The 24978-nt window shown below is 50.3% G+C and overlaps 1 protein-coding gene across 4 annotated transcripts; it reads right to left on the bottom strand.

The window, feature by feature from the left end:
* Positions 1-314: 314 nt before the first annotated feature.
* Positions 315-17737, bottom strand: DHX57 (DExH-box helicase 57). Of its 4 annotated transcripts, none has more exons than XR_010719823.1 (26): positions 17680-17737; positions 16588-16635; positions 16259-16461; positions 15386-15538; positions 14942-15106; positions 13902-14704; positions 12332-12531; positions 12082-12203; positions 11627-11822; positions 10773-10897; positions 10142-10275; positions 9342-9396; positions 8782-8978; positions 8224-8340; positions 7817-7913; positions 7193-7366; positions 6588-6788; positions 5854-6130; positions 5209-5304; positions 5026-5109; positions 4782-4919; positions 4277-4351; positions 3720-3854; positions 3158-3358; positions 1379-3074; positions 315-371 (listed from the first exon to the last, which is right to left on the bottom strand). XR_010719823.1 is itself a non-coding variant. In XM_066177648.1 (25 exons), the coding sequence occupies exons 3-25, from the start codon at positions 16450-16452 to the stop codon at positions 2931-2933; spliced, it is 4083 nt and encodes a 1360-aa protein (XP_066033745.1). In that variant the 5' UTR covers positions 16453-16461; positions 16588-16635; positions 17680-17737; the 3' UTR covers positions 1269-2930. The 4 variants fall into 4 exon arrangements, 2 of the variants coding, with proteins under 2 accessions (XP_066033745.1, XP_066033746.1); XR_010719824.1 differs by lacking the exon at positions 315-371 and having other exon boundaries at positions 1269-2524; positions 2844-3074; XM_066177648.1 differs by lacking the exon at positions 315-371 and having other exon boundaries at positions 1269-3074.
* Between the last annotated feature and the right edge of the window lie 7241 nt (positions 17738-24978).

Here is a 24978-nt window from a genome sequence, read left to right as displayed (position 1 = left end):
GCAGCCCAGGCCCAGAGCAGCAGCCGGGCTGAGTGTTCCCAAAAGTGGGACTTGGTTCCAGCTGTGCAGCAGCACTGTCCCATCCCAGAACTCGCCAGCCATTGGCGAGGGCTCAGCTGCTTCACTTCTTCCCAGCGCAGCAAGGGCTGGGACAGCCTCGGGGATAACGTCCACCATGCCCCGCAGTTCTACCCTGTCACTGTTGGGACAGCTGCAAGAGCTAGCCAAGAAAACCAGGCCTGCTCCGTCAACGGAATCGCTGCCGTTACCTCTTCTAAGTGCGCTTAAGCCCTTTATGAGAGCCCAGGCGACAACCGTCCTGGTGTGAAGGTTCATTTCCACATTATTGATGGGCAGAAACGCGAGTGTAGCTGTGGGAACAGTAAGATGTGTTCAGTGAGAACCCGGAGAGGAAAAACGTCAAGAGCGTGGAACTAAGGACGAGCGCACAAATCACCGTCTGACCGATAAATGAACTCCCGGCACACGAGGGCTGTGAAAACCGCGTCAGAGCGGGGATGAGGATAGAGACTCGCCTCTTCCCGCACGGAGACACAGCAGCCTCGGCTGCCCGACCGCAGCGCCCGGGGAGCCGGGGCCATCGCGGCAGGCGCCGGCCGAGCCCGCCGGGAAAGGGGCGGGACAGAGACGGGATCCCGAGTGCCGGGAAAAGGGCGGGACAGAGACGGGATCCAGAGTGCCGGGAAAGGGGCGGGACAGAGACGGGATCCCGAGTGCCGGGAAAAGGGCGGGACAGAGAGACGGGATCCAGAGTGCCGGGAAAGGGGCGGGACAGAGAGACGGGATCCAGAGTGCCGGGAAAAGGAGGGAGGCCCGGGAACACACGGAGTGTCGGGAAAAGGGGGCGGGACAGAGACGGGATCCACAGTGCCGGGAAAAGGGGCGGGACAGAGAGACGGGATCCACAGTGCCGGGAAAAGGGGGCGGGACAGAGACGGGACCCGGAACACGCCCAGCGGGGAACGAACCGCCCGCAGCGAAAGGAAATTAAAGCGGCGAATCCACAAAGGCTCCGCCTACAGCCGGCCCGAAACACAAAATACACAAAGACAAGGAGCGGGAGCCGAGCGCGGAGAGAAACAGAAACAAGCGCGGAAACAAACAGAGACACAAATAAACAGAATAAAACGCAGACACAAACAAACAGACATACAAATAAACACAGAAACAAGCGCAGAAACACACAGAGCTCCCGGGAAACGCCAGCGAGAACCGCGGCCACGAAGTCGGGAAAATCACGCCGCGGGAGTTACGCGCCGCGGAGCGTAACAACCGAGTAACTACGCACATAGACCGCGGAATAACGTCCAGACTCAGGGTTTAAAAAGGGGGTAAAACTCAGGAAACCGCCACTCACGCGTTTCCGCTGACCAAAAAGCGCGAATACGTGTCTGGGCACTAAAACTGCACCAACGGGACAAAACAGGCTCGGAGAAAACCGCGGGCTTCACTTCTGTGATGTAGAAAACAACCGGAGATGTGCACACTGCCCTTTCTATCGAAAGCCGGGGCCGTTGGGGCAGCTGGGCGATTGTAATTAAAACAATTAAGATAATTACAATCAGCTGCGAAGGGACCGCAGCTGCTGCGGGCACCGCCCCCCCGCGGGCTGCAGAGTCCTCTCGGTCAGTATCTCCTGTGTCTGTGGCCGTTTCTGCTCCCTCTGGCCACGCACGGAGGATAACTTACCTTTCGATTCCGTTTTCCGTGTTGAAAAGACGATTAAAAACGTAAAATCCTCTTCGAAGCTGTTCTCAGTCTAAAGCCCGGAACCGCCATGCGTGCGTGCCCATCCGCAAAATGCTTCCGGCGGGAAACAGTGTGCCCAGGGCGCGGGGTTCCGGCTCCGCGGGAAGCCGCGCCGGCCCGGCCCGGCCCGGGTCAGTTTTATCCCGGATTTCAGAAAAGCCCCGGGCCCCGCTCGGGCCGCAGGGAGCCCCGCGGGCGGCAGGAGCCGCGGCGCGTTCCCTGCTCACCGCCCTCCCCGGAGCCCAGGGCTCCACTGGCGCTCCCCACAGCGCCGGCCGCTCCGGGCCGGGGTGGGAGCCACAAGGGCTCCATGTGTGGCTTTAACCTTTTCTGTCTTTGTTTTCCGCCCCTGTTTAATAAAGCTTTACGTAACGGTGTGTTTGAATGCCTTGGAAACGTGTTTTTGAAGTTAATTTTGTTTTCGGACTGAATTACAGTTTGTTACAGCTTTACGGTTGCTGGAGAGATAGAAAGCAGTAAATGCAGCGCCCGAGTACCTGTCCAAGATCTCAACATAGTCTGATTTTCTTTAACAAGAAGTATCAAAGAAGTGCTGAGAATAAAGAATTGGCTTTTCCCACGTGGAGGAAACGGAGTCGTGGCTGAGTTACTACAAGAAGTCACCAGAGCAGCCTGCACTGATCCCACAGCACACTGAGAGCCAGTGCATGTCCTCAGCACAGGAATTCCTGCATTTCAGAACCTCTTGACACAAATCGAAAGGTGCTCACTTGTCCAAGGGCTTTGGGCTGAGCTGTGAACAGAGGAGCTCCGCTCAGCCAAAACTGCCTCAGTCAAGTCTTGGCCAAAATGCAGAAGTGAGTTTGAAGCAATTTGGGAGCAGCTCCCCGTGTCCCGTGCTGCCTGCAGGCGTGACGAACAGCTGGCTTAGCAGGTGTCTGTGTGAGCACAGCACAGACTGCCAGGGGACAGCCCATAAAAACACTCAGAGCTTTTGTTCCTTCTGGAAGAGTTGCCTTTTTCCCATTTCCCAGAGTCTACTGCAAGCCTCCTTAAGTGAGCAAACGAAAGGAAAAAAAAAAAACCCAAAACTCAACAGTACAGGTGCCAACCTTTTCTTCCAGAGGCCGGTGCCACGTCTGGGGCCACTGAATCCATCAGGACAATGCCGTCAGTTGGCCGCGAGGCCGCGGGTGATGTCACTGCGTGGTCACAAGCTTGACAATCATCCCGATGATGCGGGAGCCGCGGGGGCACACGCACAGATCCATGCTGGGATTCCGGATCTTGTCCTGCAGCAGCTGGTCCAGCTCCGAGCGCAGCTCCTTCACCAGCTCGGCCACCTGCGCGGGTAAAGCACAGAGCAGGGTGAGGCGGGGCTGCAGCCCGGCCCCGCGCTGCCCCGGGAGCCCCTCCCTGCGCTCACCTGGGGGGAGGCAGCCACGAAGCGGATCCAGCCGTCGTCCAGGGAGATGACAAAGTCCCCCCGGAGCAGCTGCATGTGCACCTGGCCGCCGCCCAGCAGCACCAGCGGGTACACCGACACCATGCTGCAGTCCCGGATGAACACGCGGCTCGTCTTGATCTTCTCGTGGTACACCAGGTACGGGCTCTCAAAGTGCCTGGTCTGGGACAGGACACGCCTCAGGGGACCCTGCCCTCCCTGCCTCTGCCACAGGGGCTGCTCTGCCTCCTCTGCAGGGCAGAGAGCAGCAGGTGTGCCCAAAGTGCACCTGCAGCACTAACAGACCCCCCCTGACCCGTAAGAGCTGCCAACAACTGTTGGCTGGAGTTTAACTCCACGCCCGAGAGGATACTCCTAACTCCAGGCACCATTATTTACAATCCTAGCACAGGACTGTTCAATCATTCAGATTTTTTGGTTTAAACATCAAGAAGGATCCTCACTGTAACCTTAAAAACGCAAGCAAAGGTGGTTTCTTTTCTAAAACAAGAGCATGCTTTGCGGAAAGAAAAAGCATCCTGACCTGATAATTCACAGATGAAGGATGAATATGAACATAACCATCATTTTTGGTGACAAACTTCAGCTCCTCTGCTTTCGGTTGCATTTTCACTGCTCCCGTACTGGTCTTCTGGTATTTACCCTCTGGCTTTTTCACCTGTACGGCAAGAAAAAAAAGGTTATAAAAATCTGCTGCACCAGAAAACCTTTTAGCTGTGTTTTAAATTTTCCAAACCCAGAAATTCTGTAGTAGCAGCACGCCAAGTGACTGGAGACATCACACTGCAGGTGCTGTCTAACCCCGGCTTCCTCTGTCACCTCAGCCTTCTAAAGAGGTGTCATTTTCAGTGGCTTCCTAACGTTTGCTGCTGGCCTCTGTGTGACACTGCCACCAGCCCGCAGGAGCAGCAGCACTCTCAGGCAATACAAACTGGAGCTGTGCTCCACTCTCTGACACCACAAGCACCAAACTTTGGCACCCTAAGCCAGGCTCAAGGCTGCCACACTGAGCCCAAATTAGAAGCAGGCTGTGTGGAAATGCTGGACAGAAAAAGGAGAAAGGCAAAAGCGTTCTTTCACCTGGACAACGTTGGGATACAGTGCAGCACACAGCATGGCTGAGATCAGCTTGATGTTCTCTGCATTCGAATTTGCCTGTGAAATGAGAAGGGGATCATCAGCGATGCTACAGTTCAGTGTGTAAAGGTAAAGCTCTGCTCTAGGAATGACAGAATTCCTGAAACTGGGTACTTTTATAGCTGCTCTCCTGTGCTGTATAGAGGAGGACAGGCCACTGCTGCTGTGGCCTCTGGCTGGACCTGGGCTGTGTTTCCCCCCACTATCAATGGAACGAAGTGGCCACCACTCTCCTGGTGAAGTGTTCTCTGACATCTGGCTACCAAGTGCTTTGCACCCTAGACAAAGCAAGCACAAGTTGTCCCAGAGCACAGGAAAATCCTCCAGCTACCAAACCCTGATCACCCTGACCATCCTGTCCCCCCAGGAGATCTCTGGCCTCAGTCCTTCCGCCCACATGAAAAACGGCAGCAGCACTTCGGGGCACCGATGAAATGCTGGGAATTACCTCCTCTCCTGTGGCATCCAGCACACCATCACCTCCTTGGGACCACTTCTTCTCAATGTCCCTGGCTCTCAGCCCCTCCTTCACAAAGCCAATGTCAGAGAGCAGCTCTGCAAACTGCCTCTTCAGGCTGGCAATTTCCTACAACAGACACAGCACTGTCACAGCAGCAACAGTCTGCCCCGCGGCTGATTTCCGGCACTGGGATTCTGCCAGTCCCCGTGCCAGGCCACAGACACTGACCCACCTGAAGAACTCTTCCTGACAGAAAGTTCTCCCTGCAGTAGTTGTAGCTTGCTTGAGAGCCCTCTTTGATGCTTAAACGCCACCCCTGATTGAGAGGATGGGAGGAAGCGTTTAGTGAAATATTTCTGCTTGAATTTCAAACACATCACAGAAGCCCAAGAGAGGCTACTGAGTTTTAACTCACCTTGTAGGCCTGGAGAAGAGCCAGGTAGTCACTGTTCCCTACTGCAAACTCCAGCTTCTTTTTGTTTGCTTCTTCCCTTTTATCCCACGGTGACACCTAGACAGGCGGGAACAGGTTAGTGTGTTCTTCCCCTCACCACTTGGATGAGCCATTCCAGAGCTACACGGCACATTCTCTTTGGTATTTTCACAGCAGCTCACAGGCCACCATGCAAATTTTCCCTGTGGATAACAGAAAACACAAGGCATTCAAAAGAGCACCTGAGTCAAAAAGCCAAAGTGACAGTGAAGACACAAACTGAGCTCCAAACTGACCTGTGCATTCGCAGCTCAGGTGTGACAGCTCCATCATTATCACTGTTACACAATTTGTATTACCAGTAATTTTCACACCAAAATCAGACAAAATGTGTGCACTTCTTAGCTAAAAACCGAACAAATTATTGTTTCTACTGTACATAAATACCATTTTTGCTGGTTTTCAACTTCTGCTTACAACTGGACTGTTTTAACAGGCACTGCATTAACACATGAACAATGCAGGCTTAAAAAAAAAGGATTCAAACAGTCCAGTGCAGTGTGCTGCAAGCCACAGCAGCATTTTGCTGCCACGCAAAACCGCAGCCCTTGGGTCAAAAGCACTTACAAAAGGCGACTTGAAGGCCAGGCTGGCTGCTATGGTCAGCGCAGGATCCAGGCAGCGGAAGATGGTGCCAAAGAGCATGAGTTTGCCAATCCTGACATCCACAGGCAGGGAAGCCAGGTGGTATCCCAGGGGGGTGAGCTTCTCGTCCGGGGTCAGCGCCCCCAGGTCCCGCAGCCGCGCCTTGGACGCCTGCAGGGACTCTGTCCTGGGGGGCTCCATCAGCCGCGACAGGACTGAGTGAAGGCTCTGCTCAGAAAACATCTCCAGGATCTTAATTCTTCACAGGAGGGCAGGGAAAGTGAAAAACACAAAACGAAGGAAGAAGAAAAAAAAAAAGCAGCTTAGTTTCACACACACGGGATAAAAAAAAAAGCACAAGCTTTTGTACAAACAGAATGAAAAAAGCCAGCAGAAAACATGCTCGGAAGAGCACACTCCCTAGGACAGGGTGTGTACCACAGAGCTGAAGAGGCAGGGAGCAGCGTGGAGTGGTGATCTGTAAGAACAGATTTCTATTTAGTACACTAAGGTGTGAAATAAAGCTTTTACTGCAAAACTGTCATTTGTGCTGCTTGCAGTACAAAGGGGGATAGGAAGACCAAAGGAAGTACATAGGAAGTACAAAGCAGGGATAGGAAGACCACCTCCTCGGTGGTCTTGGTGAGGGTTGTGGCAGGGGCTCCCTGCAGCAAAGGAAGGACGTTCTGGCTTCTTCCAGAAACACAGGAGCTCACCTCAGGCAGAGCTGCTCCAAGGGCACTCTCTGTATTTCTGGCAGCTGCTGTTTGACAAGCTGATGGTTGTAGTGGTGGCTGCTGAAGAGGTGGAAGCAGACGCCCGAGGCCACCCGTCCTGCCCGCCCTTTCCTCTGCAGGGCGTTGGCCTTGGACACAAAGGTGTCCTCCAGACTCTCCATCCCTTTGCCTGGGTCGTATCTACAGGACAGCAACAAACAGGCTTGTGTTCACAGGGCCACAGAATGCTTTGGCTTGCAAGGGACCCTAAAGATCATCCAGCTCCAACTTCCCCCTGCCACATGCAGGGACAGTTTCCACCAGACCAGGTTGCTCAGAGCCCTGTCCAGCCTGGCCTTGAACCCTTCCAGGGATGGGGCAGCCACAGCTCCTCTGGAAAACCTGTGCCAGTGCCTCAGCACAGTAAAGAATTTCTTCCTAATACCCAATCTAAACGTGCCCTCTTTCAGTGTGAAGCCATTTCACCCCCTGCCCTTTCACCTGCCCTTGTAGGGAGCGTTTCCTTCCAGCTCTTCCCGGCTCTCTGGGAAACTGAAGGCTTACTTAGAACAGTTGAGACAGCCCAGAGGAATGAATGGCAGTACCTTTTCTCCTTCATTTTCCCAGAGTCAATCACATAGACCACGTCATCGATGGTGACAGATGTCTCGGCAATGTTGGTAGAGATGATGATTTTGGTCACTCCTGCAGGAGGCCTGAGGAACACAGACTGCTGCTCTTCACTGGACAGGGAGGAATGAAGTGGATACACCACACACCTGCAGGGACAACAGGACAACGTGCTCAGGGTATCTCCAGCCTCTTCCTTCTTGGCAACAATCTGCCTGCACACACTTCTGCCTCCCCAGACACTGTCCAGAGTGTCACTTCTCCTTGTAGCCATCCAAGGCCAAGCACAACTAAACTGTAACTCAGCAAACACCCCGATACAAATCAAGGGCTGAGATTTCAGCAGCCTGGATCATGCAGGGCACAAAATGGAAACCACTCCTCACTAGGGTCTCTGAGAACTTCAACAGCTGACCTTCCTGAGCTGAGGAGAAAAACGAAAGGGACGAGCCAACGAGTAGAAAAGGAATCACCCTGACTGGAGTCAGCTCACACCTTTAATAAAGCTTATTTATGCCTGGATAAAGGCAGGCTTTGTGCAGGAAAGGATTCTTTATTTATGGGTGAAGACTGACAGTTTTGGAGCTGTTCTGCCTTACCTCTTGCTGTGCCTGTTATTAAAAAGAGCATTAGTCTGAAGTTGCTCATAAAGCATCTTGATTTCTGCTAGGCCAGGCAAAAATATCAACACAGCACCTATATATGTAGATAAAAAAAAATTAACAATCACTCAACGAAAAGGACAGCACAGTATTTTATTCATGTGCACTTCTTGTACCAAAAAAGGCACACAGGCTCTAACAGTCCTTCACAAAGCAGACAATTTTCAAAGCAGACAATTTTCTCATCTTCCCCCTCCCATGCATCAAAAGCTTTGTAACTCAACTAGAATTTTTTTTTTTTTTTCAAAAATAATCAGTAGCTACAGAAACTCTGCATGCAAATCATTAGCTTCGGGTTGTCCAAGAAGCTTCTTTGGTTTATCTCCCAAGGACAATGAAATTACCTGGGGGGTATGAATGTTTGCCAGCAACTATCCATTCCAGCAAGGCTTCAATTAATTCCAGATTAACTTTGTCCAAGTCCATGACAGACATTGTTTTCAACACTGCCTTGCTAACCCCTGGGAAAAAAAGAAATACAACATGCGGTAAATCCACGTCTTGTAAAAAACATCCGTGGATGCATGGCACCAGTTACAGCTTAGCTGAAAGAGCAGCTGGCTCAGAGCTGAGGAGGGCAGATCCCTGCCGTGCCTCAGGCAAAGCTGCCTCAGCAAGAACACACAGAGCAAAGGGGAACTAACAAGGCATCTGAAAAGGGATGGAAAGAGACAGAAGCTGAAAACTGTCCATTTTCAGATGCTCAGGACTAGCTTCAGCCAAGATGTTCACTGCAGGTTAAGAGAACAATGGGTTCTCTTTTATTTTTTTTTTTTTTAACTGGGAGGAAATTTCTCATCTTCCAAGTGAAAAAATCTGAATTATAGATAAGCATCCAGCTTCCGGTGCTAATATCCCACGCTGTCTGTGTGACAATTAATTAAATTTAAGAAGGAGCTCACCTTTATATCTTGTAAGGAGCTGCTTCAGAGTTAATTTCTGGTCTGGGTCTGAATCTCTGACCATGGTGTCAGTGGTTTCCAGAAGGCCAGCACGCCTCAGGTCTTCCTCTACCTCTTCAAACGCAGTTCTTTTGTGTCTCCCATTCTGTTCTTGCTTTACCTTCCTCCTGTAGGGACTGCTGTCCTCTAAAACATACCTGGACACAGCAGGAGAACATTTGGTGGTGTGGAAAGAAGCCTAACAGTCTCCTTCTAATAATTAACTACAGAGATAGGGTAGAGAAAACTTAGGAAATACTTAGAAATACATTGTATTACTTAGAATATATTTTATAGACTTAGAAAAATATTTTTGTAAGCCTGAGAGGAACTTTGTATAAACCATAATGATAATATGAAGGTCAAGGTGCTTTAGGAGAGCTCCAAGAGCGCAGGTGATGGGGGAGAGCTGAGAGGATTTACTTTTCAAATAAATGCCCAGAACTACTGCAGTCTCAAGGTCAAAAGTGCAGCCTCAACCTCCCCACCCGAATACATCTGAGAATGTGTGAATTTCCCACCTTGTCAGTGCAATCACATCTTCCAGAAAAAACTGATCCACAGGAAACGTTCTACCTGAAAGGAACCGTGAGAATAAATCTATCTCCGCGCGCCCCAACAGCATGGAGTAAAGAGGAAAAAGACCAAAGGTTACTGTAACTTTATACAGGTTATTATGACACACACTGGCTTCACAGCTCTCATCCACACTGCACTCTTCAACACAATTTCTGACAAGGACAAACAGCGGGTGTCTTCCAAGCATGGAGTGCTCAAGGCCAGGTTGGATGGGGCTTTGGTCTAGTGAAAGGCATCCCTGCCCACGGCAGGGGTGAAACTAGAGGACCTGTGGGATCCCTTCCATCCCAAACCCGCCCAGGATTCCATGGTAACATGCACAAGGCAGAGGAGGGCTGATACAGGGAACACATCCATGCTCCTCTCCTGCTCCACATCATCGCTCAGCAATGTAAAAGGCACGTTTGCCTAAAGGTGTACACATCCAGCTGGGTCCTCTCACTGATCCTTTTCTCACAAGGATACAGGAGAGTCCTCAGCTGTGGTGAAACTAACCCAGGGAACCACACAGCATATGATCATTGCCTTCTGAGGAGGAAAACTCTGCTGGCTATATAGACAGCACAAAAATATCAACACTTCCAAGTCCTTGCTCTCCTAAATCTCATCAGTCTCTCCCTCTAAGTCTTCAGCATCGTATTTCTTGTATACATCATCTTGAATTGAGAAAAATTCTGCAAGAAGAAGGAGTGAAAACAAATCTCCAAAACAATGGACGATATTAAAAAGGAAAGGTTTTCACCTGGTATGTTGATGACTGGACAGGAGTGGAAGTACTGAGAGAAGAGCTCAGCGTTGAGGGTGGCACTCATCAGTATAATGCGCAGGTCTGGCCTCTGAACCATTATATCCTTCAAAACCAGCAGCAGGAAGTCACTGAGGAAAACAGGCAAAAGAACATTGGAATGCCTTCAGCGTTAACTTTCAGACTATTTTTCTCTCCCTTCTGTCCACCTTCCTGGCGTTTAACAGCACAGCAACACCATCACAGAAGCATGAGCTTGTGGGGATGGCCTGGTGAAAAGCAATCTGCAAATCTGACTCTTGTCTGGCTGTCCCTTACTGGAGTGTCAGGATTACACAGCAAAACCGTTTAAACGACAAAAAGTTTTATAAAGTGCTTGCACTAACGACAACACAAGAAGAGCAGATAAGGAATTAACTCAAAGTAACAGATGATTCCTTTTTGCTCCTGTTCTTCACTGGAAGAGTTATTTAAACTTGCCCACTCTTCCCTGCTCTCTGTATTTTTCCCTATATATTGATAACTTATTTATTTATTACTGCCACAGGACCAGCTACTTGCACCTTAGCCACCTTTATCCTTCTGACTACGTTTCTTCACTTTGCTTACAGGACAAGAGATTATTTACCTTTCTTCTGTTCTTTCGTGAACTTCATCAACAATAACATGAGTGACTCCCTGCAAAGTCAGATCTCCTTCCAGCCTTCTCAACAGCACACCAGTAGTGCAGTACAAAAGCCTGGTAGCTGAGGACTTGAAGGGTAAGACAAAGCATTCAGTTGACTCTGGGCAAATTAACACAGTGCAAAGAGAATACGTGCTGCTGTAAAGCCTTTGGTTTCGGCTCAGAGCCAGCTTGGACTGAGAGGGAACAAGCAAGCCCTGCTGGAGAGGGATTTTAATTTCTTGACTGACACTGACAACACCTGCTTCTTACCAGGGGGCAGTGCTACCTATCAAAAAATATGATCTGCTTTTCCTGTGGATATTGTTTTCTGATAAACAACTCAGACCTCTCTTCCCAGAAAGATTTGGGAAGTCTCTTTTTTAGCACACTTCTTGGAAAAAGCAATCAGCTGCAACACAGACAGAACTTCCCTTCCAACACAGCAGTTTCTGTCTGGCTGTGGCTGTAGCCTTCAGTCTCCACCTGGGAGACACATGGGAATGGCAACAGGCAGAAAAGCAGCCAGCAGCCTTGCAAAGGACAGCAGGATTACTCGCACTCTCAAACCCCTTCACCTCCCTAAGCAGAAAGCAAACCCACACGACAAAGCACAGCACTCTCATTCTGAAAAGTGAACTGTGCAGCTTGAGATGAAATAAAATATAGAACACGTTTCGTAATATTTTATAAAATACAGATGATATATTTGCTTATCTCACTGCCTGGCAGGGGGAGGGCAGAGGCTCTGTACACTAGAGGAGCACTAAGCACATTTAATAGGAGTAAATGAAAACCAGCAAGCAAAGCACAAGTACCTTTACACTTTCCAGACGGATCTGATATCCAACAGTGAGTCCAATCCTTTCTGTTCTTTCCTTGGCCACACGTTCAGCCACAGAAATGGCAGAGATCCTGCGAGGCTGAGTGCAGATGATGTTTGCAACTCTGCTTGGAGAGCCTTGCAGGGAAGCATCCAAGATAAACTGAGGGATCTGAGTGGTTTTCCCACATCTGCACAACCAAATCAGGAATTAATTAAAACCCCCACAAATCCAACACCTTCCACCCCCATGAATTGACTGCACCCCACTGGAAATTTGCTTTGTTTCCTTAGCATGATCTTTTACATGAAGTTCTCCTAGGACTGCTGTCACTTGGTCACACTGGTCACAGAGTGCCACCACCCCAACCTTTCCAGACCATGGATCTTTTTTCATGTTATTCTGTGTACACTTTGATACATCAAGTCTGTATGTGCAGTCATTCTTACCCTGTCATGCCACTCACAACAAGAACCTGGTGACTCTCAAGCAAACCCAGGATGTTTTCTCTCTCCTGCCATGCAGGGAGCTTCTGTCTTTCATACAGCATGGACTGGAAGTGCCTGGAAGACTGAGGGACAAAGAGCACAGCAGTAAGAACACCTCTGGGATGGAACAGAACCATCTGAAACAACAGCTTGTCTCTTAAATATTTATTTCTCCGAAGTAAGCAAGGAAACGATGTTCCGCACGTTGTACCTTTTTCTGCCGAAACTGGGCACAGATTTTAACGTTTTCGTTATACAGAGACTTGGCCTGCACATCATACTTTTTGGAAAGCTTCTTCTTCAAGTTCACATAACTCTCCTTCTCCACAACAACTTGTTCAGGCTCTTCTTCCTCCTCCTCCTCCTCTTCTGCCACCACCTCTTCTTCCTGAGGCTCTGGCACTGCTGAGGCTCGAGACAGAGAATGTTCAGTTCAGTGCTGTTATTACTCAAATAACAATAGGAAGGGCAATGCAGGAAAGAGAGAGATGTCCCAGCAGCATTCCCAACAGAGAACCTCCTCAGACTGGGCCTGAGGGTCTGCAGGACTGTTTCTGACACGCATTTAGTTCAACAGCAGCAGCAAACCTCCCCTCCCCAAATCACCCAGAGCTTCTCCAGCCCCATCCCACTTGTCCCCGCCCCTGCACCAGGGTCTGGGTGGCCACACAGGGAGCCAGCATGGTGAAGTGGTTTGCCTCCCTGAACGTTTTCCTCAGCTCACCTCTCCAACACACAACCACTTCTCTCCACCACAAAATGCTCTGATGGTAGCACCAGCTTATATCTTAGTGTGATTTCAACTAACTAAGTGTTAAGTCACTGCCAAGTCCTTTTAAACCAAAGCTGAACCTGGACCAGGTACTTCAGTGCCTTTGCCTATCTACTGAAGCAGGATTTGCTCACACTGTCAGCCAGCTCTTGAAAGTTTTAAGGCTACTTTTACCAAAAAAAAAAAAAAAAGGTATTTTATAGCATAAGGAATATTTTATAACTAAAGAAAATTATTTGGAATCTCAGTTTCTGGAACAGAGCTGTCTTTCTGCAGAGGAGTTTAAAAAATTGAATACTTTGTCTTGCTGCAGCAAAACCACAGTCTGTCACTATTTAAGCGCTCTAAAACTCGATGCAGCTGTTCTCGGAAACTGTCTTGAAAAAGAGCTTGCCTTAGATAAAAGCAGTTTTGGAATTGAGAGCTCAAAAGTCACCCTGCCACAAGAGACACAGCCTCAACTCTCCCCCTGTGAAATCAACCTGTTTGCACCAGCATAAATAGAAAGGGATGATACCTTGAACAACATTCTACAGCAAATTGCCACATTTGCTCAGCCGTAAATCCACCTTTCAAAGTTAATTTTGAGGAGCTGCTGGTAATTTTAAGTCATCTAAAAAAAAGAGGTTTCTGAGTTGATGAGTCACAGATGCAGCAGAGCTTGCAAACAACCTTCCCTGTTCCCTTCCAAGCACACTTCCATGCTGGTGAGCTCACATCTCCCCATGCTTTCCATGGATTGTGTGGCACTGGGCATCACTCACTCTGCCAAAGCAAACTCTGTGCCCCTTGAACTCAGCACAAAACCTCTCTGCTGCGGCTCGATTACAGAAGGAACTTCCTGAGGCACAGACACATCACAGATCTGGCTCTCACCACATGACTTCAATCTCCAGAAATAGATTTGGAACAGATGGCTGAACTGGGGGCTCTGCCTTGTCTCTCTGCTTTTCTTTTAAATCTTTCTGACTGCTCTTAGCCCGGGAACCACGAAGGAGATTTGGCGTACCTTCAGCCTGTTGATTTGAAGCAGCTGCACTCTCTGTCTGTGGCTTTACAGCAGGTGCTGCCAGCAGGGCCACGGGAGGAACACTGAACTTGTGCTGAGTATTGCTCAGTAACTCACTGATCTCGTGCTCATCTTCCAGGCAGGTCACCAAGGTGTACACCACTGGCTCATGAGACTCTGCAGCTGCCAAGGCCTTTCCAAAGAGGAACTCGGCAATGTGCAGACGACAGGCGAGAGGCAGGCTCTCGTCAGTGGAGTAAAATGCCACCAGAGGTGCCTGAAGAGGATACTTGTTCTCCTCAGGAAATCTCACTTCCAGTTCATAAATGGGGCCATCACTGTGCCTGAGATGAGCATCATCTGCAGAGTTCTTGGATGTGTTTAGTGGATGGTTTGGAGGGAATTCATGTCTAAATCTGCATTTTGAACCAAACCTGCAGCCCCCTTGGAGGTAAAATTTACATATTTCCTTTGAAGTCTGTTTCGCTGTGTCCTTTGTACTTTTTTCTTTAGATTTGCTGAGCCTGTGTGCTAGGTAGTCCAACTCCAAACTGAAAGTCCAAACGCGATTTTTAATCCTTTCTACAAATTTTTCTCCATAAATAGACCGGAGGGCAAAAGCTTCTTCTTGTCTCTGCTCTAAACATTCCTCTTGCCTGGCGTCAGCAGCTGCTGCAGAAACCTGCATCTTCTCTCCGTACCTTTCAGAGAAGCACTGCAATAGCAAATACTCCAGTGATGCGCCAATATTACCATTGCAGGATCTCAGCACCGCCCTACAACGCTCACAGTCAAAACCATACCTGCACCAAAACAGAGACAACCGGGCAACAAGTGAGTGAGAGGCTTGTATGGAGCAAAACAGCCACTCTACAGAAATTAAACTCTTGAGAAAAAGCTGTCACATGCTCCCAAACAAAGCAGAAGTATTGAATAAATATCCACGTCTGAGCAAAGCAGATGAAGGACACTTACAAGGAGGGCTCACAGAGTATTGAGATCATCTGAAGTAATTCGAGTTATTCACTAAAAAGCATCACCTGGAGAGTTTGTGCACAGCAAACGAAGACACTTCACTGTCCACGATTCTGTGCTCAGCTGGCTCAGCAGACAGCCTTGGCATTACATCAGAAGGTTCCTGTTCTGTTGACCAGCACTGCTCATCATCGAGGTAATCGGGCTCGTCATCATCTTCTCCAGCTACACTGATAAAAAGAGTTATCAAGTTAAAATGAAACAAAATCAAACTGTTGAGCAGACATAAAACTCTGCCTCTGCAGTTTCAAATCCTTCCTTTAAACGGAAGATTTGGCTATCCCTTTCCCAGAGTTAATGTTATGGAAGAACACAGCAGAGACAAAACCATAGGATTTGACACACAATTGAAAGTTAAAGGAAAAAATACTGTTCCCATTTCTAACAGTATGCCTGCTAAAGCATGCTCAGGTAGAAAAGGTGGAAGTAGTGCCTCCATTTAAACTAACTCTGATTCAGGAGCCAGCTCCTGCCCTTGCAGCTCCTGAAGAAGTTCTTTGACTCTTCTCTGGTTCTCTGATGTCATGTGTATGGTCTGCAGAGGCATTCTTGCTTCAGGTCTCTGCTTCACTTGCCCTCCTCTTCTGGCAGGGGCACTTGATCTGAAAATTAAAATAGGACATAACCCATGAGTTATTTGCCTGGCTCAAATGATCTTGAATTGGGATGTTAGGGCCCAAACTTGTAATTCAAAACAGGAAAATCAAAAGAAGAGAAAATCTATCCCCTAAGTGGATTCACTCTTATGTGACCAGGATTTGTGTGTCTTTATCTGCACACACACGTGCACCTATGCATTGTACCCTATGTCAATTCCAAAATGATCTGCTGAACACTTCGCTAGGTAAAGCTGTTCTCAGACTACAATACAACCACATATTTCTAAGGTAGCTGGGTCAGAACACACACAGGATACTAAACTAATTCTCAGCTGCTGGTTTTCCACGGCCCAGCTTCTGTTTAGTAATACACAAATACTAATAACCTGTGTTTATTAGTGTGTTCTGACCAAAAGCGGCCTGAAATTACTTTATGACCAAAGAAGAAAATCAGAGGTTCTAATCTTTAAAAAATAAAACACTTTCCTAGGTATCCAATTTATAAAACATTAATCAAAAAAGACATGTAAAAACTCCTTCATACTGAAACACTTGCATCACCCTTTCACTCTTCTCTATATCCAAACACATCCAGAACACAGCCCCAAATGTCTATGTATGCCAACACCCAAAAAAGCATCCCAAATGGCCCAAAGCATCCCAAAAAACCCCCAAGTATCCCAGATGTCTCCAGGCCAATCCCCCTCAAATTAACAGAAATACCTGGATTCTAGCCTTGGTTCCTCAAAGAGACAAAAATCCTCTCCATCGTCCCAAATTTTGGTTGAACATTTCCTATTTCCACCAAGCTGAGGCTTGTTTGAATGGCCACTGCTGCCTCCTCGTTTCCCACCGCCTCCTCTCCCTCGTCCTCCTCCTCTGTTGGGCTTTCCTCTTTTCCTCGCTGCCCAACTCATGTTTCCTTGCTGAAGAAGAGGAAAAAGTGGCCCTTAGTTGTGAAGGTGATGAAGCACACGGTGTACGTCTGAGGGTGACAAGACACCCTCTCAAACCACTGTTGATTATCTGCATGTCGGTGTGTCTGTACGCACCTGGAGCAAAAAATATTCTTCTGGAACGTTGTTTAGTAAGTTCTGTGGCTTTAGAAGATAAAAGTAGTATTAGTCAGTCAAAAGCTGCAAGTTTGACAAAACTCTTTGTCGGGAGCCCACCAGCACAGCTGCCTAACGTGGGAACCCCAGTTCTGCCACTCTGATGGAACCTACAAAAGCTCACAGGACAAACCCTCAAGGGAAATTTCCCAGAAGCAAGCATCCTCCGCCCCGCCACTTTTTAACTCGGCAGCTTACAGGGCTGAGACTAAAAGGAGGAAAGGGAGTTAAAGCCAAAGATACAATGGGTTTTTTCAGGGAATCTCACCCTGGGCTCCCTTCCGCAGGGAGCTCTGCCCGGGGGCTGAGCCTGGTGAGGGGAGTGACCGCGCCTGCCTCGGGCAACCAGGCGGCCTCCTTCCCTTCCCTTCCCTTCCCTTCCCTTCCCTTCCCTTCCCTTCCCTTCCCTTCCCTTCCCTTCCCTTCCCTTCCCTTCCCTTCCCTTCCCACTGCGGCCCCTTGGGACTGAGCAGCTGTCAGGGGACAGCCCAACACTGACACATGCTGCTGCTGCTGGGAGCTACTGCAGGGCGCAGGCACAGCTGTGGGCAGGCCGGCAGGAGCTCCTTCCCTGGATCTCTGCGCTGCCCCCTCCGCAGCCAGGACAGGAACTGAGGTGGCCGCGCACAACTGACAGCCCAAACGAGGGCTTGGAAAGAAGCAAATGGCCCTTTTTGTGGCCGCTGTCCCCACTGGAGCTCCCCCGGGGCCGGACAGGAGCTCACAGGCAAGCGGAGCCCGCTCGGGGCGGCTGGGCAGAAGCGAGGGAGGGAGGAGGGAGAGCAGGGCAGGAGCCCGAGGCCGCTGTCGCACAGGGTGCTGCCTCCTTCCTCAGCCCAGAGCACAGAGCCCAGAGCCCGGAGCAGCTCCGCCGGCCCGTCCCGCACTTCCCCACGGCGCCCACGGGTGTGCGCGGACCCGCACTCCTCTCCCAGCCCCGCGTCCGCCGCGCCCTGCCCGCCTCCCCTCAGCCGGCCCCGCTCCCCGCGGCGCCGCCGGGAGCTCCACCACTCCTCTCCCCGGCGGCCCCACCTCTCTGCTCGGCACCGCCGGCACCGCTGCGGACTCGCCGACCCGGATCCGCGGCGTTTCCCTTCCGGGCCACGGCCCCGAACCGCCCCGGACCGCCCCGGCACCGCCCCGAACCGCCCCGATCCGCCCCGGCCCGCCCCGAACCGCCCCGAACCGCCCCGGACCGCCCCGATCCGCCCCGAACCGCCCCGAACCGCCCCGAACCGCCCTGATCCGCCCCGGCCCGCCCCGAACCGCCCCGAACCGCCCCGAACCGCCCTGATCCGCCCCGGACCGCCCCGAACCGCCCCGGCGCCGCCCCGAACCGCCCCGGACCGCCCCGATCCGCCCCGAACCGCCCCGAACCGCCCCGGACCGCCCCGGACCGCCCCGAACCGCCCCGAACCGCCCCGAACCGCCCCGAACCGAACCGCCCCGGATCGCCCCGGCGCCGCCCTCAGGCGGCTCTGAGCCGCTGTGCCCTGGGGTCTCTGTGTGGGGCTGCTCGTTTCTCAGCAGGCGTGCTGGTTTTTAAAGTGTCTCCCGTATTCCCAAACAAAGACAAGAACGATGGCTGACAGTGCGTGCTCGCTTTACCAACACGCAAGTTCCCGAGGGAGCTGGGGGCGCTCGGGGGGACTTTTGTCACTACAATTCCTCGACAGGAGTAGCCACAAGTGACACGACGAGATGAAACGCCCCAGGTCGTGCCAGGGAAGGTTTCGATGGGGTATTAGGAGCCGTGTTCACGGAGAGGGCGGCCAGGCAGTGGGACAGGCAGCCCAGGGAATCGCCGTCCTGGCAAGTGTTAGCCCTGGGACGGGCACTGTTGGGTTAATTGTGATCTTGGAGAGCTTCTCCAGCCTTCACTACCCAACTCAGTGTGTGGGATTAAAAGGGAGGAAAGCTGTAGCGGTTTCCGAGTGAGGGTGACATAAGTGACGAGAGACCCCAAAGCTGCATCCTGTCAAGTCTTGACTCTGGGAGTGAAGACTCCACAAGCCCTCCAGGCAACCTGTACCAGGTTGGAGTTTAAAGCAAAAAACTGCCATAAAAGAAAATTAAAAAAAAAAATACACACTGGTTTGGCTGTTTAAGAACCACCAGAGCCCCCAGCCCAGAGACAACACTTGCCATGAGGGGGCTTGCTCAGGGTTTCTCTACAGATGGTGGCCGCAGCCACCACTCTGAAGGCCCATTTGTGTCTGCCGTGCCCCGTACAGGCTCCCCACCACCCCACAGGGGGAAGAACCGAAGAACGGTTCATAGGAACGCTGCTGACTCGCACTCGGTGCCACCCAAAGGTGCCTGCTCCAGCAGGGCTTACGTGCTCCATGGACTCACCTCTGGGAAGAGCCTGTCCGCAGGAGATGGAGAGTCAGCTCGGGGAGAAGTGGCTCTCTACAGCAGGAGAAATGCATTGCGGGATCTCATGGGGTTTTGCCTCGCAGATGCTTTCTTGTCTTGAAGTGGGAATACTTCTATTCTCATACATATATACACTATCCTCATTTTCCAGAGGAGGCCCGCAAAAGGTCACCTGAGTTTGTGCTTGAGGGGAACACTCGATTTTGTTCAACTTTCTTGTGTTTTGCTCCTGAAATAGCCCAATATAAAACAAACAAACAAACCATAAAAAAACCAAAGAATACCCCCCCCCCAAAAAAAAAAAAAAAAAAGCACAAAAAAACCCCACCACCAAACCAAAGAAAATACTCTGTCCCTAGTCCTTGACTTCAGAGGTAACAGCATCTTCCAGTGAGCTTCTGTTAATTTAGAAGCCTGTCCTTTCAGCTCCTTTGCTAGGGCTCCTCATTTATCTACGCTGCACAGCAATTATACCGATTCAGGCTGTGCAGTTTCACATTTCACGTTTTCTGCCTGGAGGGGATCTTTGAAGCAGATCTTTGTCTTTCAGGGAGATATTAGTCTGCCTTTTGTTACTGTGCCTCCTCCTTTATGTCTCCCCGTTCTTCTGCTTCAGAGTAACTGGTGGACTGGCCCAAGCACTGCCCTGACAGCCCTGCCCTTGGGTTACTCACATTCTCCACATGCTTCCTTGAGGCCCCTTGGAGCCAAGAGCCCTCTAGTGAAGGGCTGATCCTCCTCGGGGAAGAAATGGAGCAGGTGTGGAGGGCTGCTGCTCCCCACCCTCCAAGCCCCTATGTATTTTTACTCAAAAGAAAACTTCTCATCCTCTAGCAAGGAACAGAAAATACTCAAGTGCCGGTTCCTGCTGCTCCCCTGCCACGGCTGCTTTGGCAATCCTGCCCTTGGCCCCTGTGCCCTCTTGGCGCATCCCTAGGAAAGCCAGGGTGTCAGCAGGTAGGGAGGAGCTGGTCCCATTTCCCTGTCCCCAAGTGGAGGTTGTCTTTTCTGGGTGCCACAGGAGGTATTTAGATCCTCCGAGCCTGGCGCAGCAGCGCGTGGCCCCACACGGCCCCGCTGCCGTCGCTTCCCAGGGCTCCTGGCCCTCCCTCCCCAGCCCTGTGCAACGCTAATTAAAAAAGTCACAAAGTCTGCATCGCCTCCTTCCAAGTGCACAGTCCTGGTTTCTGCATGGGCACGCCAGGATGTGACCCCAAGATTATATAATTAGGAGGCTTTTGTTATGCTTGCCTTTCAAGTCAGTGATTAGCATATGACAGTCCCATCCCTGGAAACGTCAATCCACCATTGCTCTCCTCTCTCTCTCTCTCTCCTTTCCTGCACAGTCCTAATTCCCAACTCCAGCTACTGCCAGCGCTGAAGGATCTTCAACTAGCCTGGGTAAGTTTAAAATGTACTCAGCTCGGGATGAAGAGTGGGGTTAATGATGCCATTTTTTATATTACTGGGAAAAGCTAGAGCCATAACCAATTATGTTGTGTGTGCAGCTTAAAAAATTGTATTTAAAGTGTTTTGCATCTTCAGTGCCCACAGTTATTTTCAGCTGATTTCTTCTAAGATTCTGAATGGAGATGTAGCTTCTTAGTGTGCTGGACAATCTTGTTAGGCTGCACTTATAGTGAGGTCTCTAAAATAGATTTAAAAGGCTTTTGTTTTTGCTCTCACCATTAGCTAAATTGAAGTATCATGCTGAATTGACTCATTTGGATGACAACTGCATTAGTTGGAGACAAGGTGCGAGAGTGATGAGAGTAAATAACTGATTTTTTGTTCTCTTTAGAGGACTGGGGGTTGTTCTCCAAGTGGGATATTTAAAACAGCCAGCAATCTCAGCCAGCAGCACTGAGACAGTCACAAGGAAGATCCCAAGAATTTACTTAGGAAAACTGTGGATGCTTAACAACTGAAGCAGCAAAAGTGCACGTGGATTCCCCTGCACTGTTACCCATGTCCTGATTTCAGAAGCAGAATGGGACAGCAAGCCAGACAGATAGTAACTGCTGTGCTCCAAGGCTAGGCTGTGAATGCTTCACTGACCTGTTTGCATGCTGAAGCTTGGCGTGGTCCCTCAGTCTTCCTGATCTGTGATCCTCTGCACCGCTGATTCTCTCCCCGGGTTGTGCCATGCCATGTGGGAGAGCGCTGGGAGGGAGACCATGGTCACACAGATGCAGTTCAGGCTGCAGGACCTGCCTCCCCTCCCTGCACCGTGCATGGCTTCATGCAGGAACCCCATTCCTGTGCTGCCTCAAGGGCACAACTCACTGGGACCTCACCCATCCATCCATCCATCCATCCATCCATCCATCCATCCATCCATCCATCCATGCCTCCCTTCTCCCTCGGGGATCTCGGGTGCTGGCCCAGGCTCTGCCAACAGGCTGGCTGCTGTGCTGGCAGGAGGGGCTGCAGCGCCAGCTGCTCGTGCAAGGCACCAGGGCAGGATTCTCTGCTGGTCACCAGCAGCCAGCTGCATGGCAGTCACTGACAGCAGAGGTGCTTTGGTTCCAGCAGATTTGGCTGCCGGAGGGGAGATGGAAACAAAAGGGGAAAATACATGCTCTTTCCATCATGGAGGAATCACAAATAACTTTATGGAGGAATCTGGTGGCTTTGACACCTTCAAATTACTCTCTGGGCTTTGCTCTGGAGATGTTGTTCTGAAAAGATGAGAGCTGCAGGAGTAGAAATGAGTTTTAGTGCTCAGCTCTGAGGAAACAAGCACATCTGTGCTGTTTGTTGTGCCTAAAGCAGGGGGTCTGGGTTGGAATGGCTCCACGGGTCTGGGTACTGAGCCTGGCCAGTGGGGAGCTTGCAGAGGAACAATAACATCTCCTCACTGATGAGGGAACTACCCTGTGGTGGGCTGGCATGTCGGGCTAACCTGGGATTTGCCTGGCAGTGGTTTAGGAAAGGAGCTTCATGGTGAGCTTGCATTTGCTGCTGATGTGCACATGGATTCCTGCGTGTGCATACGGGGAGGGACCTGCTCAGGCCTGAGACAAAAAAACATGAAGGGGAGAATCCTCTGCAGCTTTTAACTGCCCTCCAGGGGGCTGTAAAGAAGATGGAGTCCAGAATCTTCCCAGAGGTGCACAGTGATAGGCAGTGGGTACAGCTGCAGCTAAGGGAAACCCCAGCTGGGTGGAAGGAAAAATATTCTTCAGGGTACTGGAGGGCCCAGAGTGGCTGTGAAGACTCCAGTGTGGGCAATATCCACACCTGAGCTGGACAGAGTCCTGAGGAAGTTTGACATTACTCTTGATTTGAGCAGGAAGCTGAACTAGAGCCATACTAGGGCTTCTGCTCACCTGGACTCTGCTGTGAGTTTAGGACTTGTCCACTGCCAGCAGAGGCATGATTTGACCAGGCAGCCCCCCATCCAGGGTCTCAGGGCCAAACACCAATCCTATTTCCCAACCCATTTTTGCACCCTTTAGGCACAAGCCAGACACTGTTCAGCCAGCTCAGGCTCCCTGAAATCCTGGTCCCTGGTGAGGACAGTGTTAACAGCTTCCCACCCACAGCTGGGGGGAACAGAGGGCAAACCTTCACTCCAAACCAGGGCAAGATTCATGTTCTGTTCCAGTGATGAGGAAGGACTGATGCCTTTTGCTTCTTATGTTCAGCAGCAATTCAGAAGAGCCAGGGAGAGGCGAGTACAGCAGTGAGCCCTAAATGCTGGAAAGTAGCCAGAGTTAATGCAATTATTAATGTAGCAAAGAACCAAGGGGTAACTCAGGAAACTGCAGATAGAGGACACACAAAGACAGTTACTCTGGTAAAACAGGTAAGATTTTCTGGACCCACTTAACCAAGGTCAACCTACTTTGCAGCGCAGCCAGATAGCAAAACTCCTGGTTTGCCTGGAGCAGGAGGGGATGGTGGCATCCCCGGTGTCCCAGTTTCAAAGACTCACTCCTGAGCTCTGCAGAGGACACAGACTGTGCTTAAACGTGTCCTTAATAGAATAGGCAAAAATATGCTAAAAAGAAATTAATTAATTTCCAGCAAAATGCTGTTCTCTTTGTTTTCAGTGAAAACAGAGGAGGTTCATGTTTCTTTCATGTCTGTTTTGTCTTTCCTACTCGTTCCTCTTCCCCCAGCATTGCAAAAGCAGTTCTGAATTTTAAAACCAGTTCACTGTTAAGCACGCCAGTCCTAGGTGAACAGCCCAATAACAGAAGTCTCAGGAATTTTCTATGGTGCTGACTAATTTAAATTGGGAGCCAGGCTTTAACAACTTTGCTACTGAAGTTGAATTTATAAGCCTGTTTTGCTCAGAGACACACCCTTAAATACCTTGTCCTCAAAACTTCTGGAGATTGAGCTACTTTAAAAACAACTCACATTCTTGTAATTGTCTGGAATACCTAATAAAAGATTTTTTTTTTTCCTGGAGAGGTCTGGAGCACAGAGCATAGAGTGAGAGGCTCAGGGAGTTGTCCAGCTTGGGGAAAGGGAGGCTGGGAGAGTTCTCCAGCCACCTGCAACTACTTCATAGGGGTTGTAGTCCAGACAGCCAGGCTTTTCTCACAGACACAATGAAAGGACAAATGGCCATGGGCACAAACTCCAACATAAGAAACCTTGATTTGCCATAAGGAAAAACTCTTCCTCATAGGAGCAGGGTAGCCCCGGAATGCAGGCGCAGAAAGGTTGAGAATTCTCTAACCTGGGACATACTTAGACCTTGACAAGGTGTGGCCCTGAGCAATCTGGTGTAGCTTTGGGGTTAGCCCTGCTTTGAGTCAGATAACTCCAGAGGTCCCTGCCCATCTAAACTCTGTAATGATTCTAAGAGTCTTCAGAACATAAAAAATAACTGTTGTACTACCAGCTGATCAAAACCAGATGCAACAAAGTCTAAGATTTCTCTCACTGTGGAAGCTTTCCCAGCCCACTTCCAAGGTCCCTCCACCTTTGCTCAGGTTTTCCACACACCTCACCAAGGGATCCTCTGTCCTGAGAAGCCAGTGGGTCTTCTTAGCAAGTGATCTTGTAAACAGCTCTCTTACAAATAACTTCATCTTTTCATTAACCCTCAATCTTAAGATGCTGCTTAACCCCCAGTCCCCCCAGCGCTGTGCTGGAAGCCTTTCAGCCCACACCATCCCCTCCAGCAAGAGGCCAGCTAGGGATTCTGTGGCACTGATAGTGCCACCACCCTCCTCTCCAGGGAATTCCACACTCAAAAGCTCTCAGGTTTAATGTGTGGGCCCCAAAGCTACACTGCTGACTGCACCAGAAGCACCTGCTTGTGCTCTGATTCCAGTAGCCACACAGGACTCTTGCACATTTTGCAGTTCTCCCATCTATTTAATGCCTTTCTCTGTGCCTGCTTCCCTGGACACAGCACCCCAGACTTCTCTGAAGCACCTGTGCCAGCAGAGCTCTGTGCCATAATTAGGAGGTTATTCTAGAGTCCTAAATCACATCTGGGTTCCTGGTAAGGCTGGACAAAAAGCAGACTTGAATCAAAGCCTGGGAAGGGGAAGTGGGGATGTGGGGCAGGGCTCATGTTGATAAGAGAAGTGTGGGCTGGTACAATCCATTTTCCTGTGTCTCTGCCCATGTCATTAATCAGACACCGGGGTCCTGATTCCAGGTGAGTGATGAGGTGCTTTAGCACAGGATTGGCATGGGCACAGCATCATTCCCTGTTGTCCTTGGCTCCCACAGAGGCCACACCTCTGCACATGGAGCTGCCTTGCAGCACTCCTGTGTCTCCCAGGCAGGGAGGCAATGGACACAGAAAGCAGGTACAGCAGTACAAGTGCCTCCTAAAGTGCTGGCAGAATTGGGCAGCAGCATCCTGAAGGCAGTGTTTCTGTGTCCCAAACACAGGGCTGAAGCATGTTTTGGGTGACTGGTTCCATGGCAAAAAGGTGTCTCTTTGATGCAGGACACCCGTGCAAGGTGTTCATGTGC

This window comes from Chamaea fasciata, unplaced genomic scaffold, assembly GCF_029207755.1.
Source record: "Chamaea fasciata isolate MVZ Bird 193981 ecotype frontalis unplaced genomic scaffold, bChaFas1.0.hap1 SCAF_3, whole genome shotgun sequence".
Classification (NCBI taxonomy): domain Eukaryota; kingdom Metazoa; phylum Chordata; class Aves; order Passeriformes; family Sylviidae; genus Chamaea; species Chamaea fasciata.
Note: the sequence above shows the minus strand (reverse complement) of the source record. Positions and strands in the feature narration are given on the sequence as shown.